This window comes from Lissotriton vulgaris, chromosome 3_1 (assembly GCF_964263255.1).
Source record: "Lissotriton vulgaris chromosome 3_1, aLisVul1.2, whole genome shotgun sequence".
Taxonomy (NCBI): Eukaryota; Metazoa; Chordata; class Amphibia; order Caudata; family Salamandridae; genus Lissotriton; species Lissotriton vulgaris.
Window position 1 is genome coordinate 834,830,603 of NC_141689.1, and position 24,221 is coordinate 834,854,823.

The 24,221-nt window shown below is 42.3% G+C and overlaps 1 protein-coding gene across 1 annotated transcript in view; it reads right to left on the reverse strand.

Moving 5' to 3' along the window:
- The window catches only part of LOC147727101 (RING finger protein B-like), a 677,508-nt gene that overhangs the window by 261,572 nt on the left and 391,715 nt on the right, over positions 1–24,221 (reverse strand). The window contains exons 15-16 of the mRNA XM_086963055.1: positions 18,408–18,456; positions 5,285–5,372 (exon numbers count right to left, since the gene is read on the reverse strand). Of these exons, the coding sequence (XP_086819181.1) occupies positions 5,285–5,372; positions 18,408–18,456 (137 nt within the window). The remainder of the gene's footprint in view (positions 1–5,284; positions 5,373–18,407; positions 18,457–24,221) is intronic.

A 24,221-nucleotide genomic window follows, 5' to 3' on the forward strand; every position in this document is an offset into this window, starting at 1 on the left:
AGCTCGCCATGAGAGCATTCTAAAGTACAGTCACTAGTCTTGTGAGTAATAAAATTCCATGTCATAATATACCTTCTGTTGATTTTTTCAAGGCCTAGATGGACCTCCAGGCTTATCTATGTAAGGAAAGGTCAGGGAAGTTCTTTCATGATGCTCAACATGCTGGACGCCTTAACTCTATTGCTATTCTGGATATAAAGTCTATAACTCTTGACTTCTTACGTTAGGATCCTGGCTGAAGTTAATCTGAAGAAGCTCTTGTACCACATCACAAGGCTGATTCAGTAGGGATTAGAAAGGTTTTGTGTTGGGTTGCTCCACTGACCTCAACCTAAGATGGCTGCTCAATATCCAATTGCAGATCAGCCCTAAATTGAATGTTGTGATTGCACTGCAATATGTTGAAAAGCCATTTAACTCAAACTAATAACCAATTTCATGATCAGTGTTGAAAATTGTTGTCTCGTAGATAACATTATTTAAATGGTCAGAGTACTGTACTTTTTTCTCTTTCGTAGATATTAACAGCATTCACATTAATGGGTGGAACCTGGCAGTGGTGTCCTGTTTCCTTCAGCATGTTTGCCATTAGTAAGGAGATGCTGGGTGTGGTGCACAGTCAGACATAGCAGTCAAATGGTATATTACAGATAGATGTAATGTTGTACACTAATTACATGCTATTGGATATAAATTATCATTTTAAACATGTTTCCAATGCCAGGTGTAGGCGCTCTCAGGAATCTTTCAGGATTGAAAATTAATTGGTTTCAATCTCAGTTGTTCAATCTTCCAGCACACACTCCTTGAGCTAACAGTGATCTCCTCTTCAAGTGTTGCACAAATGGGTTTAAACAATTAGGCGTTGATGAGAATGACCCTTGAACAGGGCTCCTTAGCAAAAAAGTTCTTGCGGGTCCTCACTTTTGCTACTGGGCAGTGAATCTACATCATACCATGTCTTGTTTTTTTATTTCAAATGCACCCAGGTGCGTCAGTACAGCAATGGCTGGGGCAATACTAACTTTCCTGAGTAGTGTATTGACAGGCTTGTACTAGTGTTCACTGCAGGGTTATGACTCAATGGAATCCACACAATGGGTTTACGCTAAACAAGTGGCAAAATTGAATTCTCACGTTCCAACCTTAAATCTTCCCACTCTTCTTCTTGGATACAGGGAAATGGTACACTCAAGGTATTGGATTCTCATTCAATAAACAAGGTCAGTACTGCTGAAAATAATTTGAAATATATTGTTCAATTGACTTCCTGGTGATCAAAGAGGTCCTCACTAAGGTTGTTGTTCTTTAAGAGGTTGGAAGCTTCATTTAAAGAATATTACAAAGACGTAGATTATAATTCTCATTGGTTGTGATTCCCTGCGGTTCCCAAAACATGCGGAATAGCCCAGTAGATCACAATTATGGCTGATTCTCCTCTAGGTGTCATTATACTGTACTTTTAAAGATATATATATATGCAAGGTACATAAATGGGAAGTTAAGAATAGTAAATCTATACGTTCCTCAGTGCACTTACCTTACATTATTTGGTCCTTTGATATTTGGTCCACGATATTAGTGTGATACAATATTCTTGGATTCAATATTCAAAAGTATAATCCTATGTATCTACTATACAAAAGCTAAAATAGCATAATAATAGAAACTACCCTGACTCCTCGAGGAGATGTAAATATGCTCTGTGGAGCTTTATTCGTTCACCCTGGAGCAGCCACCCGTCCATACTTTGTAGATGTGTCGAAAGGGGAAATGGCTTCAGCCGGATAGATAAACATTAAATTCCTAGAGAAGCCAACTTTGTCATTTATTGACCTCTGGTGCTATCACTCGCCTAGTGTAGTTCATTCATTTTTTTTCAAACAAACATGTGGAATCTGTTAATTAAATTAATAAAAGTATTGTTGTGCAAAAATAAGGAATATGCCTCCTGATACCTTTCTGATAGACGAAATAGACACAAAAACGTTTGTCCTTTATTCAAGTCTGAGATCGGAAAAGCTTTGTAGATATATCTTGGTACTTAATAAGCTAATAATTGCGTCACAACATTCATATACACTTGGGCCCTATAGTTATTCGTTTTATTTTATTTTATGTTATTTATTACGTTACCACTGAAAATAGATGGTAGACATATGTAATGACCAAACAACAAATGATGGAGGCTACGAAACTACAACAAATTCGTCTACACCTAGGAAAAAAATATTTATGACATTTTGGGAAAAGATACAATATTGTAGATGAAGCATATTCCATTTCATGGTGACCAGTGATAAGAATCTCTCTTGTCCTATTGAAATGTGGATTTTGAGACACAGAAAAAAAGCCCTATTGTTGGAACTCTGTGCCAAGTTGTCCAATTTGGAGCATAAACAAGGTGGTTTTCTAAGAGAAACCTTTCACCACATGCACACATTGCAACCTTTCCACGAAGTCATTTTGGAGCACATAAATTAGTACTCTGTTATGTGCTCTTCCATGCCTTTGTGAATTGGCCCAAAACAGTTAAAAAGGGAATATTCTTATACAATTAGTATAATCAGAAAGGACTGTGCCCTCCCTGCACTCTTACTAATAGGGAGTTGTGTATTCCAGGCCGGGCCACAAAGTCATGTAAAAGAGTCCCTCTCTAGTGCTACTTCATGCACTCATAAATACGTGTGTGTATTTTCCCATTAAATGCAGGCCTGTTTCTACCATTAGGCAAGACTAGGCGGCCGCCTAGGGCGGCAAAAAGGAGAGGGCGGCAAAAACATGAGTTTGGAAATCCCCTTGTACTGGGTAGCGCCTTCTACAAATTTACGTCACGTCACGTTCGTTGCCATGGGCGGGGGCCTTGCGCGCCACTACCTCTCTCCACGCCCCAACAGTACGCTGTTTCTTGTACTCCAGGCGGTCTGCTTCTCCGCCTTTCGGTATGAACATCCTGCTGGAGCTGCTGATGGTCACCCAGAAAATGCTCTGGGCCTTCAGGCAGGCGGCAGGTCGCAGGTCGGTGCGGCCCGGGAAAAGTGAGTGGCGGGCAAGTTGTGCCTGGTGATGGGTGCAGGCGGCAGCCTGGGCTGGCTCTTCGCCCTGGAGCTGGATCGGCGCTGAGCTGTGTTGGTGCTGGGGGACATCAACAGCCAGAGAGAGTAACGAGGAGATAGCCGAGCTGGTGCGGGCCGTGTACCGGGACATCCAGCCCAGCGACGCTATGTCAGCGGCAAGGTAATGGAAGGGGTTGTGCTCTGACCTGTGCACCTGGCATAAGTTACTGTGAGAGCCGCTTGGGACTCTTTCCCTAAGACACTCTCCACCATGCACTGACAATCAAAGTGTGCCGCACGACACACCGCGTGCCACAGGGAGCACAGGTAATTCTGCCAGTCTTATCAGACGGTCCCCAAACATAATGCATGCACAAACCACACCGCTTTGTACACAGGACGCTTCGCACTAAACGAGATGCTCTGCCTTGCACATTCTAACAATGTCACAAAACACATGCATGGCCACATGGCATATTGACACGTACATATATTTTCACAAGAACAAGGGAACCCAAAAGGTATATCAAAGGGACCTTGGGCAGTATCAATTTACAAAAGTGGACAGGATACCAAAAAATAATAATCATACACCTAATAAGTAGTATGTTTCTTTGTCCAGCCGGACAAGAATTTTATTTTAAATGATCAAGTTCATAGAGAGAGTTTTAAGACCAAGATAACAAGTGGGCACAGCCGTGACCCACAACATTTAAGACAAAACAACAAAGAAATGGCCAAAAAGGCAAAGCGAAAATCTGTCTGAATACTATTGTTCTGTGCTACAGACTCAATCTCTTAAACATAACCATACCATTGCGTCAAACAATATAGCATTCATCATATTGCATATGGGGTTTTTTGTCGACGACGTTTCGATGCCTTTTTAAATTATGACATCATCATCAGGACAAGAATTATCAGCATTATAGTTTTGTTCAACAATTATTAACACAATGCCTATTATCGCATTAGTGTTGGTTTACTTGCTGGTTGTCTCGTTCTGGGTTATTGAGGAAAAACCACGGGGCTAATGGCATTCTTTCAAAACAATTCCGGGGCTTCCATCAAGGTTGTATGGAAACGCCAGGAGTGCGATGGCTCAATTTGGCACTGCCTTCATCAAGTTACGGTTGCCTTGCACTGGCATATAAGCCATCTTTGCTCTCCACTGTCTTCCACCAGCTGTGTTGTGCTTTTGCTGCTTTGCGTTGTGTCCCATCCCTGAGCTGTATTGCGCGTGGTGCCACTTATAAGCGCTTTGCCTTACAAATCCACTCAACATGCATGCTGGCCCTGCTTACATTGCTGCCCACAAACCACAATACCGCAAGGAGAGTGTTATACCACCACCCACAAGCCTGCATTCTGCCTCACATTGTCTGCCCATGAAACAATTAGCACAATGCTGTCCAGCCTATTGCATAAACGGGTATCACATGCATACCCGAAAATTGCCATTGGACAAGGGACACTTCTTGCTTTGATGGGTCATCCATCTTATTAGTTCTTGTATATCGAATGCATTCATTCTTTTAGCCTGGATGACATGGGGAGAGAGTGATGGTAGTAAAAGGGAGGGGGGCAGCAATTTTCAATTTTCGCCTAGGGCGGCAAAACACCTAGAAACGGCCCTGCTTAAATGTCAATCAAAAGAGCATGAAAGTAATTTTTATTTTCTTAGAAATGGGAAGTCAATGCAAATGGTGAATGACCGTAGGGATGTCATCATTTTATTGAGCTTAAAGGTTAGACGGACTGCACCATTTTGTTCTCGTTGGAATCTAATCACCTCTCACTGTGCATTAATAAGCCTGCAATTGGTCGGACTTTACTGTGCCTTTCAATATAATCAATAGCATTTGTTTAAACTTATGCAATTAAAATAACCAACCTGTACAACTTATCTAATACAGCTCTAAAAAGTCCTCATCTCAAATGACTCTCGAATCGACTGCCATTTTTGCACAAGGGGTGTGAAAGACATATAACATAGGGGGTATCATTGGGCTCAAAGTAGGAATTGACGTGAAAAAAGTAGATTTTGACATTCAAACTGTTCATTTTAATTATTTCCGTGATTTCATTGACTAGATGCAATAAGATTGGGGTTCTCTCTGTTTAAAGACAATACAAAAATGACGACAAAATATTTCAAAGTGAAGACTTTACATCAGAAGCGTACACGACATACATATTACAGTTAACATTCTACAATATTAACTTACTGGCATTGGAGGCGGGGAGTCCACTCTTGCCGGGATTGGAGACTCTGTTAATTCGTATTTCACTTTGGGAATTTTTGTGGGTGTGAATCTGAAGCCATTGGAGAAATCACAACACCAGAAAGCAAAGATGAGTTCCAAAGAATCGCATCATTGGACGTTATTTGTATAAAGGCATTTTGGAGTGTGTAAAGAAGTACTCCTTTAGGACTATTTGACGTACTCCTGCATGCATTTGTGATTTGGCCTCAAAACATCTAAATTCGGTTTAAAATAGGATTAGTCAGGGAGCATTCATATACCATTAGTACACATTCACTGCACTTTTAATAATAGATAGTTATACACTTTATATCTATTCACAAAAACATCTTAGAGTAAGAAAAGTAGTTCCAATCCCACCCTGGGGACTGCCAGCCTTGAGAGGGTGTCTACTTTTATATATTTGGGGGTAACATTGCAGGAAAATTTATCATGGGACCGCCAGATAGTACGATCTAGGGTCAAACTGTCCCAACTGTCAGGTGCAATCTTGAAGGTGGCCAATACCTCCTCCTTCAAGCCCATAAGCCCGGCCCTTGAAACTTACAGGACCCAGGCCAAGGCAGCGGCCATGTATGGCAGTGAGTTATGGGGGTATAAAGCTGGGAAGGACCTACCAATAGTCGAAAATAGCTTTCTAAGGCGCCTATTAGCTCTCCCACGTGCCACACCACTGCAGCCATTAAGAATGGACATGGGTCTCCCGCCTATTGCAGAGGAGCTTGTGTCAAAGCCAGTGAAGTTCTGGCACTGGCTCTGGTCTACAAATGAACTTCACCATTATAGGGAGGATCTTACCCACGTCATGAGCTTGAACGGCAGTGGCAGAATCCCCTGGCTCGCCTTTGTGAAAAACGAACTGTTCACCATGAATCTCTGTGACCTATGGGAGGATCCTGCGCGAGGCTGTCAAACAATCTCGCGCAAAGCCCTGTCCCAAATCTACAAAGACAGGTCCCTTGCACACATGATGGATGCTCAAAACAGCGGCACCTTAACTTCGCGATTTTTAGAATCCAAAAATTCATATGTTTTTGAACCTTTTATAGATTTTATTTTCCCCATCCTGGCGAGGAAATTGTTTGTTCAATGGAGGCTTGGCACACTCCCCACTAACTCATTCACCTGCAAGTGGACTAATGGGGGTGATAAAATATGTCCCTGCTGTAACATCCATGTGGAAGATGACCTCCACATCTTGTTTGTGTGCCCTGCATATCAAAGGCCCAGAAAATATTGGATAGCGCCGCTATGTAAGAACCTAGGGTTCAGAGAGTATGCACAGGCATACAGGATCTTGAAAACCAGCACCTTGGGCCACATTGTGTTCGCTGTATCCAAATTTCTTATGGCTATATGGCTGATTAGAAAGAAAAAGCCCTCTGAAGCCCCCTGAACTCTTTTTATGTCATTATAATTTCTTCCCCGCTGGTGATAGAGTATTTCATTCAATGTATTTTAAAATGTATTTTAATGTATGTAGTGTCTTGTACTGCATCTTTTATGGTCTATATGGCCGAAATAAAGAATTTTTGGATTGGATTGGAATAGATAGTTATACACTTTATATCTATTCACAAAAACATCTTAGAGTAAGAAAAGTAGTTCTTCTGTTGTACTTTGATTACAATCTCTTTTATGCCCTTCCAAATAGACCTAAAACATCTAAAGGCAATACTTACATAACAAGCTTTACCACACGTGGTCTCTGTACCCCTAAATCATTACTTTGAAAAAAGAACCATACCCACTTTACATGTATGTATATGATTGAGAGAGAAGCTCAGTGCATTGTCAATGAAGACACACGTCTCTGATTCACTGCTTCCTTCTTGTCGCACTGTATTTGGAGTGGAAGCACTTGATAGTTAAAGTCAGAAGTAAAGGTGTAAAGAAAATACAAATATAGAATGCAAGGTTGTGGGGCTGAATCTTTGACTGTGCACACCTTGCTTTGAACCACTCAGACAGGCTTCAACAGTGTTTCATGGACAACTGACTGCCACAGTATGCACTAAAAAGAAGTACAACGTACACATGGCCACGAACAGGAATTCAACGGAACCTGTAGCAGTAAACAAGTAAATAAGGAAACTGGTGGGATGAGACATTTGGCAACGAAGGCCACGAAAAGTAAGCAGAATTGTGAGTGATTGGGCGAGTGAGTGTCTGTGCGTGTGAGTAAATGCCCAATTCCTCAGCATACAATGTTTGTATAGATGTGGTAGCCGTGCATCTTTTAATATGCAAAGCGCTAGAGCCAGGCACGCGAAGCAGCTGCTTTCAAACCATCGGTGAATAGATGTGTGCCCATTGCTAATAGAGCAACATATACTCATAATAGATGGGGCAAGTGGGGCTCCATATGGCTGTTTCAAACCACCAGAGTATTGGCATTTACTGCGTAATCTATGTTACTGCATGAGATATTTCTTCTGTAGTAGTACAATGTTTTCCATTCACAACTGGAACTTCCTCGATTTGGACGTTTCTGCTTAAATATGAACTTCAGACAGTACTCCAGTGGTGGTACTATACAGGCTGTCTGCCTCTCAAAAACTTAGACCGCATAGTGTGCATGTGCTATGATTTTCAAGCAGAATATAGAGTACAACATATCATGGGGCCAAAATATCGAGGCTTAAGAATCAAGAACCAAAATACAATGAAGGTAAAAATACATGTAGATAGCTATAGGTTTAATATACTTAGCATCACATGTATGTTCCTAAACGATACATATATCTTCAAAATACATAGATGGAAAGTTAAGAATTGTAAATGTATATATGTACTTACCTTCATGATATTTTGATTCTCGATATTTAATTTACAATATTTTAGCCCAACAATATTTTCTACTCTGTTCCGACATACAACCGTATTCATGATCCTGACAGACTTATGCTGGTTGGAGGTTGGCAGAGATACGTCATTTTAGCAGCTCACTCCCTGGATAATCTGTTGTTAATAACTAGGAGTGGGCAGAACCTGAGGAATTTGATCCTGCGGAATTCTGTAATTTAGAGCCAGTAGTCCATTCCGCGCTGAAAAATCAGTGATGATGGCACAATGTGTTGCGTCAGAGGGTGCAGCTACTCAAGTTGATTTTGCTGCCACTCAAGTAGATTTTTTCGTTTTTTGTTCGTCTACGGAAGAGGTGACTCCGCATTACCCTTGTAACACCTACGTCTGCCCAAATGTCTCCAATTGCCACAGTGGATTTTTTTCTCACGTGCGTCTTCACAACGATAAGAGCGCATGAGAGATTTGGCGTCCCCTAGCCCGATTCCGAGTTGCTAGATGGACATCTGGCAAGATTTTTCTGCCGTGGGCGTTGTGGGTGGTGTGGGCGGTCGCGACCTTTCGCAGTCAGAAGTCTGCCTGAATTAATCAAGGCAGCCGGGGGCAACGAAGGCTGAGAACGCTCAGAAGGCTCGCTGTGTGAAGGAGCAGCGCCTTCGTTGCCTCCCTTTGTTGCCCCCGGCCGCCTTGAATAATTCAGACGCTGCCCTTCCCAACCTGCCCTCGGCTGTGCCGAACAAGCTGCAGCACTGCCTGAACCCAACAACCCTGTCCTGAAGACGATCCCGACTCACGGGGATCGAAACGCCGTCGACATCACAGCGCAACTTTATGGCGCATTTAATGTTTTTGGCTCTTGTAAAATTGTTTGATACAATGATTTAAGGGACTAAAACTAAATCCTGCGGAGCCACCACTGTATATTTCTTTGTCACTTTGCGCCGTTCTTGTTCAGCACTTGCATCATCACCTTTCACCAATTATATATATCACCACTCACCAACAGCTAGATTAATCAAAGACCCGTTTTGCGAGTCTTTAATAGCGATTCATAAGGAATCGCTATTAAGGACTTGCAAAACAGGATTCATGTAGAAATTGCAAAAAATATTGCGATTCCTAAATCTTCCTTATTTGCGATTAGCAAATTGCTAATCGCAAATAAGGATTAACTCCCCATTCATTCCTATGGGCCTTTAGGCCCATAGGAATGAATGGCGAGTTATTCCTTATTTGCGATAAGCAATTTGCTAATCGCAAATAAGGATGCAATTTCAAGGGTGCCAGGGGTGTCCAAAGGACACCCTGTAGCACCCCTGAAATGCAAATTTACACAGGTGTTGCGCACACACATGTCCAAAGGACATGTGTGTGTGTAACATGCAACTGAGAAAAATGCACTAAAGTGCTTTTTTCGCTATTTACCACGAAGTCTGACTTCGTGGTAAATAGCGGCCAGAAATTGCAAATTCGCAATTTAAAATTGGTTAATGAATTGCATTTAAGGAATCTCAAATAGAGATTCCTTAAATGCAATTCCTCGCAAATATGCGATTTCGCAAATAGCGATTTTTGCATTTGGGATGATGAATCCCAAATGCAAAAACTGCGCTCGCAAAGGGCCAGATTCTCAGAATCTGGCCCTTTGCGAGCGCAATTACCTTTCTTGAATCTAGCTGCAAGTGCCTTCGGGTTGTCACATGATTTTCTCTGTACAGTGCTGCCTAACTGTATTCCCATGTGAAACACCCTCCTTTGAATTGGTGAATAACAAGCTTTTAAACCATATGAGTCTCCTTGTTTCTTTTAAATGTAATGCTGACTGCATACATCATTTAACTGTCTTAAATTGATACCTGTTAGGAATTGTTTTTTCATATATGCTCTAACCAGTGAGCCACACTTCTCCACATGTTTCTTTGCAGATGGGGCCACGGCCCCTGAGCGAAACCCTGAGTGTCCCCACATGTGTTGAAGCAATCACAGTTTACCCTCATCTACGTGGCATCTACCTGGCTCCCCAAGTGGTTAGGCAGTGGGAAGACAACCCGGTTAAAATACTGACAGAATGGCCCCACTTACACTGTCATTATTTGCATAGAGGCACGCACCGCTGACTGTCTGTTGAGAGGGAGGGGTGAAGACTACATGAGGGCAATTGGGGGAGAGGCTCTAAATGTGCACATCTTCTTGTGTGGTACACACGTGTGTGCAGGCACATGGGCAAAGTCATTTACATACTTGTGATGGGGTGCAGCTACTTCCTTGTCACGTTATGTGATAAAGATTTTATAACATGCATGGCTGCCCTCAGAAGGCCTTCTCAGCCAAGTCTTCAGCTGTTTGCTAAAGCTACCTTGATTGGACACTGTCCCTGAATGATCTGGATTTTTTTCCAAAGAGATGGTGCAAATACGCGGAAAGACCTTCCTTCCTATCTTGTCCTTTTGAAGCGCGGGATCACCACTACGTTGAGTTCTACGGTTCTTAACAACCTGGTCAGGTGATATATTAGAATCAGAGACAGCAAGCACATATTTTATAAAGAACTAGCATGAAACAGGAAATAATTGTTTGTCCACACAGTGGATATTGTAGGAGAGGCTGCACAAACATTTGCGATATTACAGAAGAGGCTACACAGAAGAGGCTCGACCAACAACTGTGGCATTGCAGATGAGACTGCACAGACATCTGTTGTATTACAGAAGAGACTGCACAGACATTTGTGGTATTACAGAAGAGACTGCTCAGACATCTGTGGTATTATGGAAGAGACTGGACAGACATCTGTGTTATTACAGAAGAGCTTAACAGACAACTATGCCTATTCTGTAGAGCCAGAAAATCACAAAAAACAAATGCCTATTACACTCTGTGTGCACTGCTCATAATATGCCATGAGAGTCTAGGGCAGGCCAGAAGATTACAGTGGTATACTGTACCATGTTCCTTAGTATGGTAATTGTACAAGATGCCTTCCCTTGAGCTCAAGAGACACGTGGAATGAGTTACAATCCAACGCTTATCAGAAATAATTGGAAATATTAAATAACATTAATACTGTGAGGCCTTTTATAAATGTTATTCTTCAGACAACAGCATATTAATGAAGGTCATTTCGGACCGACAGTAGATGTTTCTCAATGGACGTAGCCAGAGAGAGGTCAAGCGTTTAGATTCTAGGTCAGGACTGGAGGCGAGGCTTAACTTTCCTTGCTTTATTCACCAGCAGCTATTCAAATCATGTAACTACAACAACAAACTGAGGGGCATATTACCAAGGGGGGGGCGATAGGCAATTATCGCCGATTTACTGGCCGTTTTCAGACGCTAAGCGGCGATACTTCTATCGCCCTATTAGTAAGCTGTCGCTAACTGATGTTAGTGACAGCTTTTAGGCAATAGCGAGCGGTTTGGGGCCCGCTTTGCATGTCAGCGATGTCTATCGCTAATGACATGCAAAGTGGGCGTACCCAACCAGTTAGCGACTGAAGGCAGTCGCTAACGTCGCTATCACCTATTAGGAAGGCAGGCGTAGCGTTAGAAATATTCGCGGTAAGAGCGAATATCTCCAAATACTAACACCTGCCCAGACCAGTTCTTAGCCATGTTATCCAATGGGAGGTGGATAAAATGGCTAAGACCATTTCGTCGCTAATGCGTGAATATCGCTGTATTTTCAGCGATATTCACGCATTTCGAAGCATCCAAAACAGCAGGCACCTGTTTTGACCTCATGCGCTCCATTCGCAGGATCCTCCCACTACTTCCGCCCCTATCTAGAAAATTCCTGGTCCAGGGTCTGATCCTTGCGCGGCTGGACTACAGCAACATGATATATCTGGGAGCTCCTGAATCCACCATGGCCAAACTCCAGCGCACGACGAACGCAGCCGCCTGGCTGCTCATGAACCTCCCCTCCAGAGTTTCAGCCAAACCAGCAATCAAGGCCCTCCACTGGCTCCCAATATGTCAAAGGGTCGAATTCAAGGCCCTGTGAACTGCACACAAACTGCTCAACGGTCTCGGACCTGCTATTCTGAGAGACCTGGTCACTCCATACAAGGCCCACAGGTCCCTCCGTTCGGATAACGAGCGTCTGGCCAACGTCCCCAGATTCAGGAAGACACGTACCGGTGGCCGACGCTTCTCGGTTAAAGCATCCTCTGGGTGGAACTCACTTCCCCGCACCCTCAGGATGGAACCCAGCCATCCGATCTTTAGGAAAAAACTGAAAACCCTGCTATTCCCAAAATAAAGTCCCCCTTTTCCTCTGGTCTCCACAAATGTTATAGCGCAGGGATGCCTACGGGTCACCAGGCGCTCTACAAATCGCAAAACATTTTTTTTTTTTTAAATTGCAGGATATTTTAGCACAATGGAGAAAAACGTTGCTAATAGCATGTTTTCTCCGCTAACATATCCAGTGATAGGCAGCGATACAAAAATCGTCGCTAAGCCTATTTAGCGATAAATATCGCTACTTGTTGGTAATATGCCCCTAAATTTCCCATCAGTCAATAGGAATAAACCAAAACAGATCCTCCAATCAAAGCAACGTCAGTCCTTCAACTGTCCTCGTAGATGCTCTTTCCTCCTCTTTTTTTGCTGCCCCAGCAGCCTCAGAGATGTGGCTTTATCTTGCTCCATGTCATACGGTAATTATTGTATACTTTCTGATTGTTTTGCCTTTGCTCGACATAGAAACCTCTAGAATGGTGTTGCCACTGTATTATTTGTGCCCCGGGTCTATTTGTCCACGTGATCGCAGGAATGATCCTCACTCCTCTGCGCTCGCTTTAAAGTGTGTCAGGCATTCCTCGTGGCGCGGCCATCCTACAGCTAGGGGGTCCGCACATAGACTACAAATGTACTCAGCGCATCTTACCCCCCTCCCCCGGGGACTAGCGCGTCACTTTCACCCGATCTCTGCAGTGTTGAACCATGTCTTGCTGCATGTATGTGTGCAGGGAAGATTAATCTGCCTGAGTCAAGTCTGGTCTTTTTATATGAGAGATCTGCTGTATGAAGCATAACACTTGCTCGACGGGTAAGACATATATTTGACTATTGGGACTCACCCAGGTGATTTTCAGTTCCCTATAAATAGAAAAGGGAGTGCTGATCCCAAGGCCTTTTCAACCGTTTGTATTAGAACCTGGGTTTCCACAGACCAATTAACCCCTGCAAACATCTCAACCTTCTACCACTGACATAACGGAGGAATATGGGAATTACTTTGAGGAAGAAGATGTCACATATTTCCCCATTGATGATCAATTTGACCAACTAATTGACGTTTCCCTTTTTAAGGCTGTGTCCCAAGTAGTGGCACCTCTGGAGAGAATTCAAGAGTTGCAGGCTTAATGCCCGAGACCCCTCAAACTGAGGGAAGACCGTGCTGGACCTAAGGGCCCCATACCTCCAGGGCAGCCTGTGCCTCTAGCCCCAGATAGCAAGCACTCAGAGCCCATAGGCATCGATATGGACTCCTTTGTATGCCTCAAGAAGGCATTCATTGAATCCCAGCCTTCTACCTCTGGCCTACAACCGGATACTTTGGGGAGACCCTCCTTCTCGGCTCCTACTCCTAAATCCAGGGTTTGGGGATGCTCGCTCAGTACATCAAATGGAGACAGAGACTCCAGCCGGCCTTGGAGACCGTCTGGTAGCCCTTCTCTTGTGGGGAATGATAACTTTGGGAGGGGCATCCCCTCTATAAATTCGGATATGCTTGACCCCAATGACCTCCTGCATTCGCGTTCATCTGAGTGGTCTCCAGATCCTAAAGTGATTTCGTACATTGCGGGCGGTTCTGAAAACCACTGGACAAAGAAGTCTGAAATTGTCTCAATCCTGAATGCCCCAGACCTGCTTTGGAGGGCAAAGTAGCCCTCACACCGGAGATTGACCCCAAGATGGGGACCTTCTTGACAAAGTTTGTAAGGCAACCCAAAAAGGGTATAGACCGGTCTTGGTGATCAAGGCAAACAAAATATCGGATGTTGCTGGACTACTATCCATGATTTTGGATATGGCAGAGGATGCAAAGGCATCCGGGGCCCTGATAGCTCCTGAGGCTCTATCCAAATGGGCACAGAGGGTCATAATCCTGTTGGGGAACGCAAATTATGCAATATTCACAGAGCGGCGAAGGTCAATAATAATCAAGATCAATCCCAAGCTAGGGGAACTCTCGACTTCGGAGGCAGCCCCTATATATGAGGGAACCTGTTTGGGGATCTGTTTATTAAGGAATTTGGAAAATGTATTAATAATTTCACGGCCCTGTAAAAAGACCAGTCTTCTATTTGGCGAATCTTTACGTCATGTGTTTTTGACAGGGCCGGTCGTGGCAGGGTGCATTCAACCAACCTAGCTTTTACTAGCCCTCCTTGAGATGTGGTGACTATCGCAGAGGACAACGGCAGGATCTAGCCAAATTTTACATCATCTACTCCACCAGGCATCGGGGTGCAAGAGGAAAGGGCAACAGTTCCCATAATGCCCCACAAGGTGAGTGCATAAGACTGCACAGGAATAAGACTGGGTGGCAGGTTGAGGGACTTCCTCCCCAACTGGCAGAACCTCACTTCAGATGCTTGGGCACTTCAAACCGTCAGTAGGGTTTCAGATTGAATTTTCCGGTTCTCCCTGTGTCCCTTTTTTTATCTCCAGACCAGTCAGCATGAGTGGATGCCAAAATTCTCCAACTTTTGAAGAAATGGGCGATCATCCATACCACTTTTCACCCCCATGAGTTTCCCAGCACCATCTTTCTGGTAGAGAAGAGTGACAGGGGCTATTGTCCCGTTATTAACCTGAGGGAATTCAACAAGTTGTTGATATACTGCCACCTCAAGACAGAGGGTATCTATCGCATCATGGATCTTATGGAGACACAGGTTTGGATGGTCCGCTTCGACCTCAAGAATGCTTATCTTACAGGCAGGCAAGTTCTCTACTTCCAATTGAGATCTTTGGTATTCAAGTTCACCTCCCATCCTTTTGGTCTGTCCTGTGCTATGTGGTGCCTCACCACAGTTCTGAAATTGGTGATCGAACAGCTGAGGGCTCAGGGAATCAAGTTAATAGTCTACCTCAACAACAGTTTAATCATGAACCAATTTTCCATATGTCTCACCCATCATCTCCAGATTTCTATCAACCTGTTGGAGTCTCTGCGTTTTGTGATCAATGAGGACAAGTTATCCTTGATCCCCTCTCAAAACACTCAATTCATGTGTTTCGTGATGAATTGCGTGACAGCCACTTCCCTCTTGCAAACTGGCCAAAATCATTCACAAACTCAGACAAACTCTGTCCAAATATTCAATATCCCTCCACCATTTAGCACGCATTGTGGGCCTTCGCTCATCATCAATACAGGCGATATTGCCAGGTCCTTTACACTACAGAACATTGCAATGCCTAAAGATATGTCATCGACGCCAAGGTCTCAATTTCCCCCAATCCATTCTCCTATCGGAGGAGGCAAAGAAGGAATTACAATTCTGGATCACCCATACGGCTGCATGGAATGGTCCCGTTATCTTCGGATCCCTATCCAACCTGGTGATAGAATCGGATGCCAATAGTTCGAGTTAGGGAACTCGCTGTGGGGAGTTTTCCACAGGAGGAAAATGGTCATCCAACGAACAAGTCCTCCACATAAACTTCCTGGAATTAACAGCAGGCTCTTTTGTGCTGAAGTATTTGACCAAGGACAGGGCTCACTGTTGTGTCCTCTAAAGATGGAAAATGTGGCAGCATTTCAGTACGTCAACCACCTCGGGGAGATGAGATCAAGGACTCTGCAGGATCTGTCACGACCCCCTTGGATTTATCGTCTGAACAATTTCATATCACTCTTGGCAGAATATCTTCCAGGACAATCCAATCAAGTGGCAGATTGGTACTCCCACCATTGTCAGGACACCAGTCTTTGGAATCTTCACCCGTAGGTGTTCCAGGCGCTTCATGAAAGTGGGGTGCCTTCACGATCGATCTTTTTGCCTTGCAAATGGATCACCAGTTGGAGAGGTATTGCAGTTCAACACAAGATCCTGATGCAGTATTGACCAATGCTTTCCCCCAAGATTGGAGCACAGAGAAGAGCTACATCTTTCCTCTGTTTGCAACGATTATGCGAGTGTCTGCTTAGGTGGAGCGACAGAATGCAGACTTAGTGCTGGTCACTCCGATATAGAGATCTGAAGTTTGAGTTCCAGTCTGATGAAACTTTCTGGGGATTTTCCAATCCCTCAACATGTGTTTCAGGATCTCCAAGGGAATCCTCATCATCTGGTGCTCACATATGCTCTCGGTCTCATGGCATGATGGATTACAGGGAATGCTGCAAAGTCCTGGGAATTACTTCAAAGGCTGTAGCCTTGCTCGCCAGAGCCTGGGTGAATACCACATATATGAGATACCGCTCTGCCTGGTATTGATAGCTGAATTGGTGTCATCATCGGCAGCTGGATCCCACGGGGGCAGACATTGTCTGTATTTTGAATTTCCTAGCAGATATGGCTTCGTAGGGTTTCGCTTAGTGGTTGATCACACCTTTAGATCGGCTATCTCAGCTGGTCACATTTTTGTGAATGGGCATTCAGTGGGGGAACATCCCTCATCTATAAATATCTTAGAGGTATTAGGTTGTCTATTCCTTTGGAACCCAGATATTCTTAATTGTGGGACATTAATAAAGTCTTCCATTTATTTAAATCCTGGCTATCTATCAAACAGATGATGGTGAAATTGGCTACTCTGTTATGTTTGGTTTCTGTCGCAGAGTGTCTGAAGTGTGTTTACTGGACTTGACAGTTAGAGCATTCACCCCAGACAGGGGGACTTTTCACGTTCCTAGACATGCAAAATGTAACTCTAGCATTGTGTCCTACCTAGCTTTCCCAGATGTTCCTAAGTTATGTGTGGGTATATCATTGAAAGCTAACAAATCTATGTCAGAAGATATATGCTCTCAGGGTGAGAGTCAACTACTTATTGCTCTTACCAAGTCTCACAAAGCTGTTTCTTCCCCTACTGTTGCCAGATGGGTCAAATGGGCCTTGCATGAAGAGAGGATTGATGTATCTAAGTTTGGAGCTCACTCCGTATGGGGGGCTGTGGCTTCTTAAGCTTTTTTCTGGGGCTTGTTTAGAGGACATCTTTAATGCAGTTGATTGGTCGTTGGACTCTTCATTTAAAAGATTTTATTTTAAAACCGTTACGCATCTGGCATCTCTGATGGTGGATAAGCTTTAAACTAGCCTAATCTTTGCCTCTGGTCCTGACATTAAATGAAAAATTTCCCAGCTATCGTAACAGAAAGTTTCAATTCAATTAAGGACTCGGATGCAAGAATTAGCCCACCCGTACTTGATTGAATTTCAATTTACCCACCCTATTTTCATTGTATTTCTTGTGGTTCTTGGTGCATATCATGTTTACCTTTCACTTTGCATAATGGAAACATTTTTACCTTATACTTTGCTAAACATTACCATAATATGCTATGATGTTTATGCTTCAGATTTTAGCCTGCCCTTTTCATTATCTTACATCAATTATCTGTCTTCTGAGGGACGGATGTGAATATACAGGAGAAATTCCAGAGTGAACCTGCTGTATTTGCAGAAAAAAGAGGAGCATAAAGAGTCTAGGAGGAATGTTGAAGGACTAACGCTGCTCGGATTGGAGGATATGTTTAGTTTTATTCCCATGGACTGATGGGAAATGTAGTTTGTTGTTGTTACATACTTTGAATGGATGCTGGTGAATAAAGCAAGGAAAGTTAAGCCTAATCCCCGCCTGTGTCCTAAATAGAATTACAACTTTTTGTTAGGATAGCTAAGACATTTTTCATTCATCTTGCTGACTGGATATTTTAGGGGAAAATAATGGGGGCACCTGCCACGGTTGAACTTTAATTCTTGTTGAGGAATGTGTTTCACACGCCTATTCTGAAATGATCCCACTTTGACTTACAAAAAGTCAAGCAGGCAATAAAGGGGTTCATATCTTCAATTGGCTTTAATTGATTTTTTTTCCAACTGCATATTCAGACCAATAGTAATGGGATTGAAACACATACTTTATGATTGCAGAGAGTGTTTGAGATTTAATATAAACAAAAGCTACTAAATTTGTGTGACAGACAGAATTTACACTGACAGATGTCAGAATTTGTAAAAAAAAAAAGGTGTCAATCAAATCAATTACCTCATTACAATTTGAACATTATTAAAAGTATTCAAACACATGAACATACCCATTGCTCACTCCTTGGAGGCCAAATTCTGACAGAATCTCCTTCATGACTGAAAGGAAAAACATAAAAGCAAAAACTTAGACTGAAATTGTTTATGATATTTTTCATAACAGTGGGAATCATCACAAAAGTGATCCCTTTTTAATTAATAGCCAATTTTCTGGTGTACACTGGAGAGACATTGGGAGCACCATTAGAGAGAATGTCTGGTAGGAATGTCAGTCAGATATAATTCTAATCATCTGGGTAGCTAGCCGGCATGTTCCCAGGACTAAACAAAGAAAAGATACCAAAGTCATATCTTTTTGTGAAGGCCTGAGACATTGCCCCTTCTCACAGGATATGTACATCTAGGCTCTGTGTGGGGAACACTTTCCTGCTAGGTGGGAATGCCAAAGAGAAGAGGGATTATGCAGAGTTATCCTTCTCCCCCACTCAGAGGAAGAATGGTGGTGGGATCCATTTTCGGTCTAGTAGTACAGTGAGCAAATGGATATCAATGTTTGTGTATGGCAGAAGGGGCCTGTTACATCGACGAGGGTGGAAGGGGTCTTTCAGGGCCCAAAGCAAACACTGCAATTGTTTTCCAAATGTGTGGCAGATCAATTGTAGCACTGCTTTCTTCTCTCTTAAACCTGCTAAACTGATTCCGGCTTCCATTGCCATGTATGAAACATTTGTATCTAGGTAATTTCCTCATTATGAGTTCCCAAGAAAACTTTCAGTTGCCTACTAAACATCCATGGTAAAGGGAAGCGTTCCATTTGACTCTTAAATTCACCAATATTAAATTGACTGAATATTCTGAATTATTTCTGAATACATGGTTGGCATTCCTCAATTGTAGCCTGCCTATTTTGATATTTGCAAAGCAATCAGTAAACATACACACTTCTCCATGATTTTCTAAGTGGCATTCTCCTACCAGTACCTCAGCTGTACACATCTTTCAAGCGATACCAGATAAACGTCTGCCATCAGATGAACCCAAATCTACCACTGATCAACAGGAACTCTAGGTGGACTGGACAATGTAACTCTTTCTAAGTATCTGACCTCCTCCATTAGTACATTTGTCTGTAAGACTGGGTGTTACCTAGATAACTTTGTCTCTCCATATTCTCTAGTGGTGAGTTTGTTGTGTCGTAAATATTTTCATGAATAATCTTTCTGTTTGTTTATATACTTTCTGGAGGACTACTGCAAACAAGGTTATATGGCGGGAAGATAACTAAGTTCCAAATGAGTCAGTTTGAGCCCACAAGCACTCTGTACCACATACAGTTGTTTACTGCATCTTTAGACTGGTCTTCAGCCCATTGAGTGGACTTTCTACCCATTACCAAAGTGCTTGGTTATCTGCCATTTCTAGTAAAGGGAGCTTCTAGAACACAGAGATATATTTGGATTTTCTTATCATCTTTGGACTTTTCCTCACACAAATGTTTCTCATTACGTAGACCACCATTACTTGTACTTGCAATTACTTCTAACGCTTCACAGTAACATACAATTACTTCGATATCGCATTACTAAAATGAAACAGCTAATTTCTTCAATCGCAACACTGCCATTACTTCATTTCCTATTTCTTAAACTCTCATATTAAAATGCTCCTTATTTTAATCACATCAATTGAACACAGTCACTAAGCCTAACCATACACATACTGGGAAAACTAACCCTGACAAATGCTAAATATAAAATTATATACATAGTAATTGCAGTAAATTTAAACAAAATGACAATTTTTAACCCTTAAGGTAAAATGTTTTAATCTGCAAATACAACAATATTATAAAATATTGAGATATTTACATTCTTTTAAATAAAAAAATAAGCTAATCTGAGAACGATACTCTAGCAAAAGTTTATTGAACTTTTCTTTTGAAAATGCATATTTTGCGTAATTTGAATGTGATTATTTTAATGTATTTGTCTTTAAAATAAGCTCTAAACCACTTCTTTACATACTTGAAAATATGAAGTGCGGTGGCAATGGGCCAAGTAATGGTATATCTAAGCTCAGCAGTGAAAGTATTTTTATGGATTGAAGTAATGGGGTTGGAAATAATAAGGGTCAGTAGAAGTGATGGATTCGAAGTAATGTGGTGTACCTTCCCATAGGGGTAAATTTAGCTTGTTAGACTTCAGTGTATGATGCATTATTCATCCAACAAATTCAGCAAATATCCTGCACCATATCGACTTGGCTTTTCTTAATCATTGTGGTATATGTCATATCACCTATCAAAAAGTCTCTGATCGACCCCTATGACATTCTAATTGTATGCACCAATTCCTCATTGGTGTCTATATAGTTCTTGAAAGCTTGTCCAATTTTTAACTTGTCAGTTGCACTTCACAGCAGACTGCGTTCAGCGCCTACCTCGTTAAGTAGGGTTAAACAAATGGCCCCTGCACCCAAGACATATGTAAGTATTCCCTGTTTGTAGAAAGAGAATACACCATGACTCCAAAGGCCATTTTCAACAGTCCCTTGCTTCACTAAGGAACTAATTCTGTCCACTTTTACCTATCCAACATTGATTCATGAACTTAGTTTTAATCTTTTACAAATGCTGTTATTGTAACATCCATATCAGTCAGGGCTCCAGGGGCATACACAGTGCCCACCTCCAGTGCACCATTTGGTAAGATAGCGAATTAATATGTGTTTATTTTCATTTTCCTGAACAGGTTTTTTTATATGCCCATTCTACCTGTTTTTTTAAATTTCATGCTATGGTATTTGTTAATTTTGTAGGCAAATTCACTCTCAGTGGCAATGAGGTAGGATGTTTCCAAAAGGCATAATAAGGGCAATGTGAGCAAAGAAGAAACATCATGCACACATTGCAAGATTTTCAGAACTATAAAAACCCATTTTATTCCTAGAAAGCCACTGCACCTAGTCCTCTGTTATTTTATATTACTTACGTTTGTATAGCATGCACAAGAAACTACATTATAAATACCCTTTGCAGATGGAAATATGAGAACATCAACAATGAGAAAAATAATTTCAGACACACAAAATTGAGGATGTATGATGATACAACGTAAACTATTATAATGCATACTTTTACAATGTGGTTTTTACAACGCAACTTCCATTACAACATGTGCTATTACAATGCAAGCCATTATAAAGCATGAACCATTACAATGTAATTTACTATTCTAACACTGCCTGGTGCTTATCTCATGGAAGGTACTGGTCAGCGTTGTAATAGCATGCGTTGTAATAGAATGTGTGGTAATGGAACTTATACTGTATTGCCTGCATTGTAAAGGCATTGCGTTGTAATGCATGCATTGTAATGGATGTTGCAGGAGTGCTTACTGTTTTAGTTTTAAGATCAAAGTCTGCCAGGCCCTAAGGGCCTGATTACAACTTTGTCGGTGCAGTGCAGGGTCCACCCAACCGCTGCACAGCTAAAGCCTTGATTGGGCCGCCTGCCTGACTAAGAGTTTCCTCCTGTCCGACGGGCCTTGAAAATAGCCACTGCAAAGGGAGCGCCTAAAACAGTTTCTGAACCGCATGGATTGACAAGTCCATGCCATGCAGGAACTGTGGTGCATGGATACAGGGGAACAAATGTTGTGTCCCCTGGCATGCATCCCACGACGCAGAGGCACAAGGGCCCTCTTTGTTTCCTCTCCGCCACGGCTTTCATGGAGGAGAAACCTCATAAAAACTGTTGCGGAGAGGAAATTCGATATATGCTTGGAAGGACTGCAGTACACAACACCAAGGGGACGGCAGTTCTCTGCCTTCTGCGGCGGCGCAATGGAGGTCCGACCATCCTGATTGTAATAGGCCAATCAAAAGACTGCCACACATTCACAAACCTGTAATTGGCCCCTAAGAAACATAATTAGAGTTAGGCAGTAAAGTACTTCTTTCAAGGATTGATGATGGTGCTATCTGCCATACTCTAAGTTTCGCTGTGGGCGTGGACACGCCGAGGTGGCGTAACCATGCGCTTTATAAATTGTATTAATATTATTATTATCTGTTCCTGTCTTCTCCCTGAAGTGGAATTAGTCCAACCTATTGCTGGAGTAACTCTCCAACCATTTTCAGAGTGAGAAAGGGTTGTGTAGGAGTCTTAGAATGCCTCCTTTGCACCCCTTGTGTGGTATTTACAAAGAAGGGGCTCCCCAACTGTGTCCTGGAAAGATCCACAGTAGTAAATCCATTCACACCTGTGAAATCCTTCTGTGAATTCCAAGCAAGGATGAACAAGGGTATATTTGGCCTACGTTTATGGTTGAAAATGTCTTCATAAATTGGTACCAGTATGTTCAACACATTCCTGCTGTACACTAAACTAGTTGCACATGCCTCCAGTAATGTTGCATCTACTGGAATTGCAGTGAGGCTTTGTTCATACTTAGCCTACCACTACACAGACCAAGTCCACACACAGAGTACTTGTACTGCTATTGCGCCATCTAAAATAAACTTGTCGGGTTTATTGATTGCCTAGTGGACAATGTGCAAGTGCAGGAGCAAATAGGTGTTCAGCTACTGCATTTCCTCAGTCTGCCTGCAACAGCATACACCATTTTTCTGTACAATACTGCACACCCGGCCCCTACTACTTGTCAAAGATGTGGAATTCCCTTGCTCTAAACTTCTGTAAGGGAACAATGGTGCAGAAAATAGAAAACGGCCAAACTGATTGCGTTTTTCTTTTATGTGGCATGTCTTCTGCCATTTTTAAGTACTGCAAAGAATAAACGGTTACTACTTTGAGTTCTGCTTCAATGAAGAATCCTATGATGCAGAAACAGGACTACAGGTACGTTAGCATTTCGTATGTATCACTGGATTTTCATTAATAGAAGATTCCTAAGATGCAGAATCAGGACAACAAGTAAGTCAGCATTTCTTCTGTATTACAGGATTTGTATTAATAATAATAAAAGTTAGTATACAAGCTAAAAACATCACAGTCATTCTCATTCTTGGGATTAAGGGATAGGAACTGCATCTAATATGTATACGGAAGGACCTTTACATACAGGATTATTGAAAGAGGCTCCTTAGAGCAGCCTAAACAACGCTAAAGTCTGTTTTTTATTGTAATCAAGACAATAGCATCTTCTGAAAGTGTGTACTGATTTTTAAGTACTTCCCTACATATATCTAAAAGCCAAATGCTTCTCAGTGAGTCCTGTGTGTTGTTTTCCCCCAAGTGAAATGGGTGCTTTGGCAAGGGTTGACCAGACAATGGGTAAGACAGAGAAGTATGCAGCCTACAACCCAATGTGAGAGGGACTGTTTTGAAGTAGCCAGACCTTGGACAATGTGACTGAAGTTAACAAAATGTCATTTAGATTTGCATAAGGTCTTAGTTTTATCTATTTAAACATGAAGAGCTTTGCGGACATCCTGAGATTATGAGGAATGCTCTCTTGGAGAGGATAGATTGGCAAAGAAAACTGGAAGAGTAATTGTCTGGTAATATGGAATTCTGATAATACCTTCAGGAGAAAAGAAGGATGTCTTCTAAGCAGCACCCTCCTTGCACAAATCACTGTATATGGATTAACTGCTATGATCCCCAAAATAACCCTTTCTAGACTACTACTCTACCCCTTCTTGCATCATTTGACACCTCTTTTACTATACCGATCCCCCAAAATAAACCTTTCTGAACTCTTCCCTCTGACTCTTCCTCTCCAAAACCCTGTTTACTCAACCAAAAGCCGTCCTCCTACTGCTATGACCTAAAACAAAATCCTTCACTCTTCTATCCCTCCACTATCCTTTTCAATCAAAATAACAGACTAACATGTTCA